The 17,156-nt window shown below is 32.3% G+C and overlaps 1 protein-coding gene across 6 annotated transcripts in view; it reads left to right on the top strand.

Annotated features, from left to right (window-relative positions):
• The window catches only part of Mark1 (microtubule affinity regulating kinase 1), a 153,764-nt gene that overhangs the window by 112,541 nt on the left and 24,067 nt on the right, over window positions 1-17,156 (top strand). For 3 of the 6 annotated variants that reach the window (XM_047520365.1, XM_047520363.1, XM_047520366.1), the window contains 4 exons: window positions 3,411-3,481; window positions 8,396-8,452; window positions 10,720-10,956; window positions 11,046-11,165. In XM_047520365.1, the coding sequence (XP_047376321.1) occupies window positions 3,411-3,481; window positions 8,396-8,452; window positions 10,720-10,956; window positions 11,046-11,165 (485 nt within the window). Of the gene's footprint in view, window positions 1-3,410; window positions 3,482-8,395; window positions 8,453-10,719; window positions 10,957-11,045; window positions 11,166-17,156 lie in introns of those variants that run through there. The other 3 variants (XM_047520367.1, XR_007104295.1, XR_007104294.1) reach the window with 3 other exon arrangements.

The following is a 17,156-nucleotide window of genomic DNA, read 5'->3' as shown; positions in this document are numbered from 1 at the left end:
AGTATTTAATCAAGTCCATAGTAAAACTTTGTTCTAGGTCAGATGTTTATTTCACTGACTGTTCATATATGACAGATTTTCAATATATGTACATTTCCAAGATAATCCATAAAATGTTTCAATTTAAATAAGTTTCAGTCTATATATTTTATGTTAGAGTACTGCATTGACAAGGAGATAGCAAGATACATTTGTAGATTTTTTAAGTGCCAAGATATAATAGAAAATCTATTTATCTTCTCCATGTTCTTTTTTTTTTTTTTTTCCTATCTGAGGGGCCGGGGACTCCCATGTTCTTTTAAACTAACAATACATTGACTCAAAATTATTTTTCTTAAGACTTCTCTGAAATATATTTAAAATTTATGGAATTAAATCATTTAACAAGTAAAACAAGAGTACTTAAACATTTTAAGGCCTAGAGAATATAAGCAACTGGAAAAGAAAGGGTAGCTGCCACTATTTGGTCTATTAACTTTTTGTGAATCAATAGAAAAACTTAGTGTTTAACTTAATATTTAGTCCTTCTAGCTAACAAAGTTAATAGATTTTTTATAGTGAGGCAGATTTTATGAAAACAAGAGTAAAGAGGATTTACTCTAGTCTGTAGCATGTAAACTATATTTTTATATGGTCTCAAATTTCTCAGAACTTTTATTGTAAATATTAAACAACTTGATTACATTTTCAGTTGTTTATACAAATTAAATGTTTTAGTAGATTTGCTTTTTACAAAACTTTTCCATTCTGAAAAAACATTTCAATATAGGTTTTCTGACATAACATGAAAACCTGGGTCATTAACGATTATTATTATTGGATTTTCACAATTATATTTATATAGTCATGCAAATTTGCATAAAATGTTATATAATAAAACTAATAAATCTGAAAATATTGCATAATGAACTTTTTATTTTTCTATCCTTTAGTTAGATATCCATATCAGTCTGTTAGCTTAACAGGAATGTTAGTTTTAGTTCAATTAGACTATTTTTTCCTAAAAAAAAATAAATTTGGGGACTAGGCATGCTTTGAAATGAGAAATTATAGGCCACTAAAATCTGTGCATACCTTTCTGCTACTGTGAAGGTCCACCAAAGGTTGTGTTAATATTGATAGATGAGCTGATTTAAGTATTACCACCAAGTACAGTCAACTCTCTATTGGTGCTAATGAAGGGGAGCGATGGCTGGAGGAACAGAACTCGCAGGGTCATCACTGCTCTCCTTCAGTAGCATAACTGGGAGGGGCAGCAGGGAGTGGGATGGAGAGGTGGTTTCTGGCATTCAACCCAAACCAGCCAGTCTCTTACTCAGTCCTGATTCCTGGTGATAGGTTTTCTTTGGTTCTTGCAGATCAGTGATTCTGTAACACAAGTATCATGGTTCTGTGGCAGTAAATCTGGAATCATTTTCTTGCCCTTTAATTCCACAAATTCCACAAATGGCAGGGTGACTCTGGAAAATAAAACACTGAATATTTTTCCTCTGAAATATCTAGGTAGTTTAAGATTGGATGTGACATGCACACTAGAAATTTAGTATGAGCAAGAGTTGAGCCAGACAGCTACCTCTGCCAGAAGTTGATCACTTGATTCTAATTCACTAATGAAGCAATGATCTTCAGTGATTAGGAAGTGAGGGAAACCCTTTATGATTTTTGAACAATGTTAAATCCAAAGGAATCTATAAAAATAGGTGTCAGGGCTACTCTGGAATAATGTGTCTAGTCCTTCTTTTGTTCATGCCAACAATGTTTATTAAACAATTACCAGGTAATATTCTAGGTCCTGGGAATAAACAGGTGAGCAAAGATAAATTCACTGCCTTCAAGAAGATTACAATGGAGTCGGGGAAGCAAATCATACACAGCAATATATAATAAGCGAAGGGCTGAGTCACATAATTATCTGTAGTATGAGCAGTCTAGGAATAACCTATGAGTAGATCCAAATTTTTGAACGCTTGCGTACATCTTTCCCAGCCTAAATCTACATATCTAGAATTGACTACTTTGATGGGTTAACTGGAATTAACAACTATTAACACATATCTAGAATTAACTGCTTTGATGAATCAACTAGAGCATCAATTCATTTCTCTGTTCTCATCTCATTTAATCACGTATTCTTGATACAATATACTGTTAAGCATTGTAGATATATAAGTTTCATCTCACATACATCCATTACATATTTGATTTTTAATATTTTGCTATATCCTAGGATTGATATTGCATATATGTATATGTAATATAACTGTATACCTAGGCATAAATATATCATTTATTGAGTGCTTACTATATGCCAGTCATTGTGCCAAGCACATGCATTATTTCATTTATTCCTCACACTAGCCATGTGAATAGGCAATTAATGAAGTTTAGAAATCTAAATGTTTCTTAAGCTACTTGAACTAAACCAGAATTCATGCCAAAATTGGTCTGATTCTAAAGCTCAGGTTTTAACTACTCTGCTGTACTGTATAAGAACTCTTTAAATCATTTTATGAAATTTTGATATTCATGTATGTATGGTATAAATTATAGGGACACAAAATAAATTTCTCTCTGATACTGAGAAATATTCTTAATACTGTAACTAAAGATTGGTTGTTTTCTAAACTATTACTAACTAGAGAAAAATGAAAAAAACTTAGGAACATGTAAATAATGGCTCCAGCAAAAATTATCTTTAGCTTCTAGTTATTTTCAAATTATTTCAACACATATTTATTGCCTGTGCGCTTTGTATTCTGTCATTGAGATGAAGATATAAATAAAGTACAGATACTATGAAACTGTTCCAAGTAGTTTGGGGATAATAGAGATACATACAAGGATGATTTAATTCTATATAATTTGTAGTTAGCTACCGGAATAAATGAGTAGAATAAGAATAAACATAATCAGAATATGAAAAGAAAAAGAAAAAAAATCAATGTGGTAGTTAAGTAGTGAGATGGAATTTGACCAAGACTGTGTTATGGGAAGAATTTAAAACAGAGATCCAACATAATATGACATTTTGTTTGAAATGGAGGCCCTAATACAATGCCAAATATAATTTTTGATTACCTATGCTGTGGCTTCCCTTTATTTGGATGAATAATAAAGAGTTGACTGTATTTTTACATAATACCTGAAAGCAGAAAACAAGATTTCTTTGTTATGTTTTTATAATTTTTAAGAGTTTTATTCAATCATAAATTGCTGCAGATACTCAATTCTGTATGGAATTTTTCCTTTTTTATTTTTAACTCTTTGTGTATTAGGTTGTGACTTACACAGACAGCAGAAAATTGTGGGCCAAAAGTTTCTTTATAAATAAGGCAAAGTCTTGATATTGTATATATTGTTAACCAAAAATCTACATATATTTTACTGCCTGCTTTACCTTTCTGATTCAGGTGAAGTGTTTGATTACTTAGTTGCCCATGGAAGAATGAAAGAGAAAGAGGCCCGTGCAAAATTTAGGCAGGTATGGAAAGTAGTTTTCAACTTTGTTTTGCTGATATTTTCAGTGATGTACAGTGGACAGTATCACAAACTGGACTTTAAAAGTACATGGCATTTTTTTAAAGTATGATTTTAAAAGAAGTGTGATTTGTCATACTTCTTAAGAAAGGAAAGCTCCTGGAAAAGAAGCCTGTTTTTCCTGAATTTAAATTTAAAATATTTGCAGATAGTTACTTTTATATGGTCATAAATAGCAAATTTTTTAAAGTGAAACTCATCTTGTTAACTCTTTGAATCTTGGAAATGCAGACTAGACTAAGATAGAAAAGAAACACTTAATCCTTTTATGCCTGTATCCAGTAACTCTTATCAAGTATTATTAACTTTATGTATACAGCATATATGTGTACTATTTAAAGAGGTTGTTATATTATTTTTTATAATTAAAGATGTGTAGAAATTTAAAACTCACAGATTTAAAGAATACAGTTAATTTTATTTAGCCTTGTAGGGAAGGAACCATGATGCATATGTGGCAGAAGATTGTGGTAAGACCTTCATATTTATAATTCAACTTCAATTGAATACTTGTTACAGAAATGATAAAATAAGAAAAAATAATTTAAATCCATCTAGAATTTTTATTTTTAATTTTAATGATTGAGGTAATTAAAATTAGCTTGCTTAATAAATTATAATAGAATGACTAATTAATGAATTGTAAACCATTCATAAAATGTTCTGAAGTAAGGTTTCAGCAGAAAACATATTGTATCCTAAACTTTCCCTCAGTGAATCTAAAATTTTCCTTTAAAATGGCTCAGTACCTCTTCTCTAAGCATAAATACTGATTCTACAATTAGAGGTTCAATGATCAGTGTTTGGACAACACCGAATGTCCACATATGATCTGCCTCTATGGTAGTTACGTGTATGTTCACATACTGAACACTCAGACGTCCCCAAGGGCAAGGGAGGTAAATACCTGATGTTCTGGACATGGCATTCTCCAAAATGATTGTGGAGTGACTTCTTTTAGTAAAAACTTTATTATTTTTATCTTACGGAATTATTACTTTTTTAAGCGTAGTTGGTGAAATGCTTTATACCAAAGACATGCTTAGTCCTTTTTTCAGGATAGATTCCTAGAAGTATAATATTAAAACAGTGAAGTTAAAAACAACTAGTAATGAGAAAAGCAACATTAAGAAACTGAATTATGTTTAGCCCCTTACTGTTAAATTCCTTGCTGTTATGTGATGGAAGTCCAAACTTACTCTTTTTTAAAAAATTTTTTTAAATTGCCCTAATTAGTTGTACATGACAGTAGAATGCATTCCAAGCTTACTCTTAAGTAAATCCTACAAACTTCACTTTAAATGTTGTTGTTCTTTCATTGTTAGTCACAGTAGTTTTAGTTAGTAGTAGACTTGCAAGTTGATTCCAATTGGGGATTAAATATTTCCACTGGTATATTAATGTATATTTTAAAGATGAATGCTACTCATACTTTTTTAATTAGTCAGGTAGTTTTACTTCTTTTCTAAAATACTTATGTGTATTTTTAGAAAATTATACTTGGTACTGTATGAAATTAGAGAAGTTGAAAATGCTTGCTATTGTAAAGAATTTACCATCTTTGCTGATGGACAAAAGCAGGATACGAAGTTATAACAAAGATATTTTCATATACCCTGCACACATGCAGGCCTGGGTTCTATCTCTGGCACTGAAAAAAAGAAAAAGGATTTTTTTATATAGCTCAAATAATTACTAAAATTGATTTGGTTCTTTGAATAAAGTCTGATTATTTAAAAATCAGATTTATATTCCTCATGTTGCTGAGGCTGTGTCAAATTAATGCTATTTAAAATATAAAACAATGAAAAATATTTTCTTTAAAATTGTGTGCTGTAAATATTAAATATATTTAATATCTATATGTGTTCCCCCAAAATTGGAGTTTATTTCTGAGGAGCTTATTTTTCTTTCTGGAATTAACTCAAACTCCTAAAGAATTAATAAAAGTACATTTTCTTTTATTTTTATTTTCTCTGTGTTTTATAAACTTTTTTCTTTTAACAGTAAAAGGATGTACTACATTACCAAAGGTATACAAATACATGTCTTTGATCCCACTGTGAGATACACCAAAGACATATGTGACAGGTTAAGGCCATTTTATCAGCCATCACCTAGCGAGTACCTCTGCATTCCTGAAATTTGAGGGGCTACAAAAAAATCATAGTATTGCTTCCAGAATCACAACCACTATTTATAGCGTAGGAATTTGTGACCCACTTGTAAGTAATGGCAGAGCAACACTAACCACTGTACCTTCCCAGAAAACACTGACGCCTGTAGCCTTAAGGGTAGTGCAGTGCTGATTATAAATCCTGTTTTCAAGGTCTATTGTAGAAGGATCATCAAGAAGTTCCCACAATATTTAATATTTATGGGATATGGAATGTTTGAGATGGGAGAGTCTAACTATAGAATAATGCACTGAAACTGGTTTGCGGATGGGGATTTTTGCTGTTAGTCAGAAGCCATAACTTCTCTATGGCAGAATCTGTTCCCTGTAAGGCTAGCATAGTAAACTATGAACCACCACATTGAATTAATGCTAGCTCAGAGGTCATTTTTTGTGAGAATGCATGCTTAGGCCAGGTGCAGTGATGCCCACCTGTAATCCCAGTAGCTTGGGAAGCTAAGGCAAGAGGATTGATAATTCAAAGCTAGCTTCAGCAAAAGCATGGTGCTAAGTGACTCAGGTCTCTAAATAAAATACAAAATAGGGCCGGGAAGGGACTCAGTGGTCAAGTACCCCTGAGTTCAATCCCTAGTACCCAAAAAAAAAGAATGCATCCTTAATACAGAGCATTCTCTTTAATTGTCTTTCCATTCTTAAAGTGTAAAGGCGTGGAGAGTTTTTGATTCCAGAAATGCCTATGGAACTGCTTTCATGGAGACTGTTGTGTCTAATGTGAAATGCATGGCCTCTGACAATGTCTGATAACCAAATCATTATTTGTAGTACACCTCCACTGTATCATACAAATGTGTGACTTGTAAAAGATAATAACATTGTCAGCAAATTTCTGTCATCTGAGATACAAAAGTAGCCTGGTAGTATGGACACACTATAACCTGTGGGTATATCCAATAAAATATGCATATAAATGTATAGTGTCCTGTGACCAGCAAACATAATTTAGTGAAAATAAGGTGTTAGGGTTTTGAAGCATATTGCTTAAAAGGACTAATGATACAAATATTTGTTGTTAGGTATGTATTTTAAAGACTCATGCTTCTAAATGATCATAAATATTCACAATCACCCTACCCCAAAACATAGTGGTTCTGTAGTACTTGCTTACTTTGGAATTTAGGGAGTTCCCTAATCTCATCATTTTCCCATCAATTTTTAAAATACATTGTGCCCCTTTGTCATTAATGCATTTTGCCACCTTATTCCTACTTCCCCATACCGAAATCTTAACATTTTCAATATTTCTGTCCTTCAAGAATGGCTTAACTCAAATAGAACCCATTCCAGGAAGCATTTCTAACTGAAATTATTCTTTTATCTTTTATTATTCTTTCATTATTTCGTACCACTGCTTCTATGGTGTTAACTTGTTTTATAGTTACTCACGTACATGTTTTCCCTTTCCAGATTGTAAGCTCCTTAAGAGCAGGGTCCATGTAGCGTTCATTTTTGTGTTCCCCTAGCAACCAGCACATTTTCTTGCACATAGCAGGTACTCAATAAACTATTGAATCAAATGAATTCAATGATATATTACTCATTTTATGTTGACTATTTTGTTTTGAATTCATGTCTTCTCTGTCTTTGAACCATTTCAATACACATTAGAATTACTTTCTAATACCAAAATATCAGTTTCATTCTACTTTGAGGTTCTTTTTTTACCCATATTTCTATTAGTCACATCACTTTTAGACTTTTAAAAAATCTCATTTCTTTCTCCATTTGTAATAACTAACCAACATTCAGCATTCAAACTGTGTTTACATTTAAACAAATCCACAAAATTGAATGTTCTGCTGTGCATTAAAATGGTTATTGTCATATACATCAGATATAATGCAAAACAGCCTTTTATTGATGCTGTCAGAGTCTTCCCATTTCCCTATTTTATATAGTAAAGAACTGTCATGAAATTGTTTATAATCTATTTCTCACTTTAGATTTTTGGCCTTTAAACTCATTTATGCTGTCTTTCTTGTATAGCCCTTATCACCAATGAGCCATATGTAATGGTTAAAAAATTATGGCTTTGTACAAAATAGGTGTAGAATACTTTGCTTTTTTGAATTAGTGAGAGGCATAAGATTAAATTTCATTTTTAATTTTGATCATTGGGTTCTTTTAATCCTCAAATTTTTTCCTATTTCTTTATGTTTAAATAGGTGAATGTAAGATATTGCTAAATACTTTAATAAGTTCTTAATAAGTTGAGGAAACTTGCCTTGAACACATTTGATTTTATTCCTAACATCAGAGTTTTATGTTTTAGCTCTAGCCAGCTATTTTGAATGCTAATTCATGTGTGTTAAAGTACTTACTTCAACATTGTAATAAACCATTTGGCCAAAAATACAAATTATACATGTTCAGTCATGTAAATAGAGAATGATGACAACTCATACAGAAACTTCATGGGCTCTGACAAAAAATATTATAGTATGTTTTAGGAAGACAATATTACTTTTCCACATTTTCAACATTAAAAAGCAAAAGTTTTATCACTTAAATCTGTATAGTTTTCTTAACTAAAGGAATAGTGAAATGACTCTTATTTTGAAATCTGAGTTAGTGATTTATTTAAATTGGAGGTGGCGATTGTAGAAAAATCAGTGTTTTTACCATAAAATAATTTTGACTATTTTATCCAAATATTTATTTCAGATTGTATCTGCCGTACAGTATTGTCATCAAAAGTGCATTGTTCACCGTGATCTTAAGGTAAGCTCCTGATTTTATAACAAAAAATCTTAATTAAATTAAAGCAGATATTTAACAGTAAGTTTGGAGCTGTCTCTTTGACAGTTCCGGGTGCTGTGCAAAGGTAGTTTTTATACAGTCCTCACAGTAACTTTATGAAAGGTGATATTTTCCATGAGCAAATGAAAAACATATGGATATGAAGTTATTCAGCATCAAAGACTAGAGGATATGATCCACATTCAATTAGCTTGTTTTAAATAGATAAATGTAGAACTCCGTCACCAACAAAAAATACCTGATGTCTCATTAGACAGAAGCAAGGTCAAAGCACAAATCCATGTTCACCTAGATGGTCTGTTTTCTACATTAAAGCTCAAAATAAGGAAAGCTTTTAAATGTTTTTATGAACATTGCAGTCTGTAAAAATAAATAATTAAATAAATAAATAGTTTTTAAAAATATGAAAGTCAAATGATGGTGGCCAACTAGGTTTAAGAAAAATGAAAGTTTAATCTCTCTGAGCTAAAATATTTCATTTTTTTCCTCTTTATTCTTCCAAATCTAACTTGCATTGTTTTTTACCTCTTTATCTAGAAGTCTGTTTTTCTTTATTACTTCTTTTCCCATTGCCTTTATCAATTACTAGCACCAATTTGGGTTATATTTGAGTAAACTTCTCTAAACAGTTGTCAAAATTTTAATCTTTTATTTTAGCTCCATTTTTCTGAGCTCATAGACTTTCTACTGCTCCAAATGTTTCTATTTCTCACTTTCCTTCCTTAGATATTTTAAGGGGAAATCACTTGCACAAAGAAAGAGAAGATCGTTCCCCTTGCTTCTGTGTTTGACTCCCAGCTTATCATCTCATTTCTTACGTGGAAAAAATATTCTGCCAAAAAAAAAACATGTTTAACACCACCCATGTTAGTCTCCCTTCAATCCAGTGGAGAGATTTTTCCCAGTTGTCCTCATAGGACAGCTCAGAACCCCTTGCAGTTCTCGTCTGAGGTAGCATGGGTACTTAATGTTCATCCAGACAGTTCAAGGGAGACTAAAGAAAGTTCGGCTTGCTCACAGACAGCCTCAGAAATGTACACTGACCAGGCTCTTACATCAGAACATCATATTTTTCACAGTCCATAATTGTTAGAATCTAATATAAATCTCTCAAATGTTTTTGTTTTGTAGTATTTATATCATAAGTGATACCACATTTTTAATTCCCTATTTTGAGTATGAGATATATTTCCATTTTCCAAAATAAAATGAAAACAAATGTCCCAAGCTGGTAAACCATAAAATAAGGAAAAGAAGAAGGAATGTGAAAAGAAAAGAAGAAGGAATGTGAGAGACAGAGAACACATATATGATGGGGGAAGAGTTCTTGGTGCTAATGACTGTTGGAGCCTCCAAAGAGAGCAGAGGTGTCTTTGATTTTCATTTTGGCCAAATTTTACTGTTGTGGAAGCTGATAAAGCACACCTACAAAGTAACCTCTAATTTTGTTAGCCTATTCATCAGTTGAAACTCAGAGTTTGAAATGAAACATGTACAAAAGCAAATCCTTTAATGAATTGCTTGCATTTACAAAAGGCACATTTAAAATTTTGTCTTTGAATGATTCTGTGATCAGATTTTAGGAAACCAGCATCACCAAAGACAGGGGCAAAACTCCCTCTTTCCTACATACTGTCTCTCCAGAGAAGATTCTAGTTCTAGAGGCAAAAGAAGCTGAAAATAGACAAGGTCTAGGAAGGCTGTATGGTTATGTTTTGTTTCTCTTAACCAGTACTTCATTGAGGAAGCATCCTAGAAGAAAGGACAAAGGATGAATAAATTAGTCACAGAACCCTGGCTGGCAGATTTTTAGATATGCCCTTGAGCCTTGCATCAGCCAAGGGTACCCTGTTAAATTAGAGTTCCTCCAGGTAAATTTCATTGAAGTCTCAGGTAGAATAGGATTATGCTTTAGAATACATCCTACTGAGGTGTAGTTCCACAATGTTTCTTAACCATAAAGGAGAAAATGAGTTTTAAATAACCTTTCTTAAATTGTTGCATATGTGCATGTAAATGAAATCTTTCCTTTCCTGGTGTTAAAATTCAGTCTTACATAGATGTTGTCTCGAACAGTTATATATTGAAATACCATACTGGGCTTCTAAATTTGGTATTGCGTTTAAAAATGAGAGGCAAGAAATATGTAAGTCTGGGATCTGAATCAAGTACAGATTTTTATTTCATATATGCTTTTTACATTGTCCTTTTTATTATTTTCCTCTTAGGCTGAAAACCTTCTCCTTGATGCTGATATGAATATTAAAATTGCTGACTTTGGTTTTAGTAATGAATTCACAGTCGGGAACAAATTGGACACATTTTGTGGAAGCCCACCCTATGCTGCTCCTGAGCTTTTCCAAGGAAAGAAGTATGATGGGCCTGAGGTGGACGTTTGGAGTCTTGGTGTCATTCTCTATACATTAGTCAGTGGCTCCTTGCCTTTTGATGGCCAGAATTTAAAGGTATCAGCTGAATTTTATGTTCATGTTTTTATCCCCATACACAATAATTTTAAAAGCTAGTTGTAAGTGCTTTTTTTCATGTTTTTAAGGAACTACGGGAGCGAGTCTTGCGAGGGAAGTACCGTATCCCCTTCTACATGTCCACAGACTGTGAAAATCTTCTGAAGAAATTATTAGTGCTGAATCCAATAAAGAGAGGCAGCTTGGAAGTGAGTGAAGTTTTGTGCTCCAGATATAAAGTTTGAAGTTAAGATGTTTCAGGAACTGAAGAGTACTAGATCCCCGGTTTTCTTTGGAAAATCGCCAAGTCACATATAGTTCGCCTTTTGTTTAAGGTAGAGAAAGTGATGTGATTATTAAAAATTTGGCACAGTGGGTTTCTCTAAGGACTGTTATTTCTTCTTGCTTCTTCATTGAAATATTAGAATAAAAATGAAATAAAAATGGGAATAAAATTGATTTTTAGTTGGAGAAAAAAGAAAACTTAACCTGTGTCAGAAACCAGTAGGTACAAAACAGAAGCCTTGCTTTTAGTAAGGACACAAGAATGAAAGAAAATTGTGAAAATTCCAGTGACTACTTCATGACTCTTTCTGAAATTAGTATGTGATATTAAAAAATTTAATAGAAACATTAATTTTCTGTATATCAGTACAGAAATTTACTAATACAGAAGTAGAACATATTAGAAGCAGTTATTTTCATTTTTTGACACATTGCTATTGTCTACATTCATTTCCTATGTACTATTATATGTGTACTAAGTATGTTACTGCCAAATTATGTCAGAGATTCACGTAACCAAAATGTCTAATCTTTCTTCCTTTTGATGCTACAATTAGTATAACTTGTTTCTTAAGTATTTTGCCCATCTGTTTTTAAGAGTGATATTTTGGCCTGTACTAATATAATTTCAGAGATTCAGCATGCATTATTCACTTGTGCTTTTTTTTTTTGTCTTTTTTTATTTGCCTTAATTGGAAGGGTAGAAAATTCAGAGAATTAACATCATTTAAACTGTACTTTTTTAGTGTAGCAATGGGGCCTTCTGGCACGGACTCCATGCTGGTTAGGAGGCAGCCTTATAGTGAGCCATCCTTGTGTACAGAGCTCTCAGGTTAGTTTGGGCTTTGTAATTCTGTTTCCACAATTATTTTTCACTAAAAAATACAATATGCTTTGATGGAAGTTAAGGGATGGTGACTTCCATTGGGAAATTATTATAAATGCTTTGTGTCAGTGAATCAATTATCAGGCTTTTTTTATTGAATTATTTGTTTATGTGATTAGTTCTAAACTTAAGATTTTTGTGCTTTTTTCCTTTGTGGGTAAAAGGATATGTCAGTAATATTTTAATGGAGAACATGTGCAGTAAAAACATGTGTATTTTTATATCATGCTTTTTCTAAACTTACCTATGACCATTATTCATAGACAATAACATGAAATAGTTAAAAAGTTAGAATTGTTAACACTATCAGTTCGAAAATTCAAGAAATTTAGAGACCATTAATCTTCCTATTCCTACATTATGACCCTCTTTTATCATAGGAACCCACTTTACCTGAGCATCACTTACCAAATATCCAGAGTTCAAGCAGCAGCTCAGTTAATAGGCAGAGTGAAAATAACATACAAAATTTATTTGGGGAGAGTAGATCTTACGAATCTCTGTGGACAGTTAAAATATGTCCTTATGTCTTAAAGATGATGAATTTACAGTAGCCAAATATTTTAATCTTTTACCCGTAACATTACATGGTTGAGGATTTAAAGTATTAGAGTTATTTGAGTTCAATTTAAATGCCAAATTATAATTATTATTGTTAAAACATTCAGTCTTCTCAAGTTCAAGTTGACATATTTGAGTGTAATCTGGACTTTCTGTTCCAACTTATCAAAACTAAATTTTTCAATCTCAAAACCATGCATTCACCTTGAAAATATTATCATAATAGTGCAGATTTCACTATACAGAGATTGGTCTGCTTCACAATTCCCCAAAGAGACTTCCCAGAGAAACCTGAACCAAACTTTTGAAATACCAATGACTTAAATCATTATATTAGTCTTTGAGTTTATTTTAGTACACACTATATTATCAGCTTTATAGTAAAAATCTGTAAACTACTTTTAAAAATCTATTTTCAAAACACTTATCTTTGACATGTAAACATAACTTTTATCCAGTTAATAATGTTTCTATGTCATTCTTTTTTTAGCTTAAAAGTTTTGGGTATGTACTTGTTGTTTTATTGTAAGAGTGAGCTCCTTTTTAATTAGTGTGTCCTTAGGTTCTCCTTGGGTTACCTATCATAATTAATTTAACCATTCCTTGTTTGTTGCACATTTGAGTTGTTTCCATTATTTTTGCTAAAAATAACGTGGTGTACTTTATTTTTCCTGTTGAGATATATATACTTAGTTAAATTCTCCAGAGTGGAATTACTGGGTCAGAGGGTTTAAGTGATCTGATAGCTCTAGTATATCTTTGCCAAAAAGAAGTTTGTGACTCAAGACTTTTGACTATGTCTATTCTCCACGGCTTGATCCAGTGTTGACTATAATGAGGTCTAGTATATAATGCCTTTGTGTAATTTATTATAATTGCTTTATAAATTGTGTTTCTTTTGTTAGTGATAAAAGTCTATATTTTTAATTAATAGGTTGACTGTGCTTTCTCAGGTATAATCTCTTTAATGTCTCAACTGTCTAAAAATCTGATTAATTGCCTTATAGATTTGTATCAGCTTTGTTGATTTTAATATGAAATATTTCCTCTCCTAATTCTCATATTTTAAAAATGGAATTTCATCTGTTTCTTTTCAGTGTCACAAAAGTATCATGAATTATTGATTAGAGTAACTTCTAGTCTTTATTCATATGTGTTTTGCTAACACTGAAATTTGATTTAGAAAATCTTGTTTCTTGTTTTACTAAACTTCTTATTTAGCTCATCTGCCTTTCTTTTCCTTACCAGATATAACTACATTTTTTATTAAAGGGTTTCTTAAGGATTTGTAAGTCAAACACTATATTTGTACTCTATGAAAATAATAAAATTAGTTTCACATTCTACTATTGACCAGTAGTTGTTTCTAGATTTAAACAGTCGTAGACCTTTTCAGGTGGCATGTATGAATGCTGTCAGCTCTTCCTATTTGCACTAATAGTGATAGGAAACTGTATCACACATGATTTTAAAAGGATTTGTGTTTTATGTTGTTTACTGGATATTAGTATGTCTATATCTTTCTATTTGAAAGGAACAGAAAAGCTTTTCTCCTTTCCCCCACTATGTTCATGTTCGTTCGTTTTTCTGGTTTTTGTTGTGGTGGCAGTAGTGTGACCTAGGCAGGAACTCTGGCACTGAACTGCATCTCCAGCTCTTATTTTTCCAATTCTTAGCCAGGATAGACTTTATTGCTTTTCACATAATACAAAACTTGATCCTGAAGTAACATTCCTCTTATTGTTCTCTTTCTATCATCTTTGGCCCTCCCTCGTAAAGTGTATATTTTGACTTTTAATACTTTCTTCAGGTGCTGCTAAAATAATCTTTAAAATCTTGTTTATGTCCATGTAGTACAAGTGACAATAAAGCAAAAAGAATAATTAATTGATAATAACCATTTTTTCGAAAAAAGATACTAAATCTTTGTATTTGTACTTAAATTATTAAATCTTTAAGTAAAATTATTTGCATCTGACCATCCTAAATTCTATTTTTTAAATGTGTACCAAGTATAGAGTGTATATTTCCTATAGTTAATTATTCTAATTCTTTATAATTCATCTGAAGCAATTATTTTCTTACTCTTACACAGTCAGCAAGTAGCCATGTATGTTCATTGGCAGTTATAGGAGAGTAAGCTTTCTTTTGTTAACTTTAGAATGGTGTTTGTCCTCTTTGTTTCTCATGAGGTAGCTGAAATGAAATCTGACGTAGATTAATTTATCCAAGTGGTTCCTGTGTCTAGTGCACTTTATTGGCCTAGTTCTTTTTACCTTACCTAAAACCACTCAGGCTAGGGTTTCATGACTTCTCTGTCACACAGTACACTTTCAGTTCCTGGAGACATTTCTTCTTCAGCCTTTTTTTTTTTTTTTTTTTTTAACATTAACTCTTGTGATTGCTCTAAAAGGATTTTTTATAAGCCTGAGTTTCACACAACTAAGGACAGGCACTTCTTTCTCTCTCTTTTCTTTCATATATCTCTATTTTATTTCTTTTTGTGCCTTAATCTTAGGAAAAAATCCTCAACTTTAAAATTAATAGAGTCCCTTCCTTAGGCACATTTCTTCCTTCTTGTCTTCGCTTCCATTCTTAGATTATTATTATTCTACTTTGAAATACAACTGTTGTGAGACACACTTCTAAGTAGACTCTTGGCAATTCCCAATGACTAGAGTAACAGGAAGGGAGAGTTAAGCTGGGCTGATTCTCTCATGGCTGCCCAGTTGTCTTTCCTCATCACTGTGTTTCTCCTTTTCCTGGATCAGCCTTGCTTCACATCTCTTTCATAGGAGGCTGGCCAGATCAGTGCTTCTTCTGTATCACTGCCTAGTGCTCTTTTTCTAGTATTTTTTCTAAAATATGGTTTATCTTATTTGTTAATAAAATGTAGCATTTCTCCATTGCCTTTCAGATTAATTTTTGATTAACCATCGGAAGATACTAACCCTACCTTCCACTCTTTCATTGCATATCATCTTTGTTCCAAGTCAGAGAGGGGAGTTTATTCGTCCTCACTTCTGCTCACATCTTTCTGCCTCAACTTTCCACCAGTTCAAATACTACTTATATCTTAAGTGGGTTCACTTCCTACCTCCTAATGATTCTTTCTCAGAAAACTACAGTACATACTGCAAGTTACTCTTTTTGGTCTTTTTTAAGCACTTGCTGTTAATAGCATAACTTTGAGTAGACAAATGTTGTGTATTAAAATATTTTTAGATTTCATGAATAAATCTTATTTCCTGAGTAAGAGAGAGAGCACATATCAGTATACAACACACACGTACACACACGTACATACATACACTCAACATTGGTCCAGGTATGTATATTTTTTTTTCTTGACATGGACACACGAGTATGATATGACTACCAAATAAACAGTTTGATTGAGACATCAAAACATTTGAATTATTGTCATTTTCCTCTAAGTTGCCTGTATTCAACTGTCAAATCTGCTATTGCTCCTATAGTTCTTATTTAATTCATAGAAACCCTATTTTGCTGACACTTGAGTTAAAATCTTCAGAGCTCTCTTGGATTTGTCCCTTTTCATTATTACCAAAACAAATTTTGTCATCAAGGTCTTGAGATGAATTTGTTTTCTTTCTTCCATCTCCATACATCCAGATCAGTCCTCTTTTGTCTCCCTCCTGGACATTTTCCCAGCATCCTAATGTGTCATCTAGCTTCATTCTATCTTACCCATGGTTCTTTAGCTTCCTTATTTTATTTGAACTACCTTCTTCAAAAACAAGAAGGTGATTATTGAGGGGGAAAAAAAAAAAAAAAACAAGAAGGATTTGTGCCAAAAAAGACAGTATAAGACCATGGAAAGCAAAACCATGGATACAAAAAAGATATGTCTTCACCTTCCAACCTAGGAAATTCTGTCAATTATAATGTTTTTTTCCTATATATGCTACTACATGACTCTTGTGTAGGCTTCTGTCAAATATCCTGTTTGAGAAGGAAGAAATGAGGAACAGGAAGGGGGAAATTGTGCAGAAATTTGCAGCTCTGCTTTGTCCTTATTTTTTCTTTTGGAATGCAACCTCCTCAACACTTTCTTAATTGATGAGTAATCACTAAAAGCTTACATGGACCAGGCATGGTGGTGAACTCCTGCAATCCCAGCAACTCAGGAGGCTGAGGCAGAAGGATCACAAGTTCAAAGCCAGCCTCAGCAGCTTCGTGAGGCCCTGTCTCAAAATAAAAAATAATAAAAAGGGCTGAGGATGTGACTTAGTGGTTAAGCACCCCTGGGTTCAATCCCTAGAATCAAAAAAGCAAAAATAAAAACTTATATGGTAGCAATATTATTTTAAAATTTGTAGTAGATCTACTTTTGTTTAACTTATTGGATGATGTACTTAAATTACCATTGCTCAGAGTGGTTATGAAAAAAATCTGCTTGAGTTTTTGTCTTCTAGAGCTTGACTTTGGGTAAATATTTATATAA

This window comes from Sciurus carolinensis, chromosome 12, assembly GCF_902686445.1.
Source record: "Sciurus carolinensis chromosome 12, mSciCar1.2, whole genome shotgun sequence".
NCBI classification, from domain to species: Eukaryota; Metazoa; Chordata; class Mammalia; order Rodentia; family Sciuridae; genus Sciurus; species Sciurus carolinensis.
Note: the sequence above shows the minus strand (reverse complement) of the source record. Positions and strands in the feature narration are given on the sequence as shown.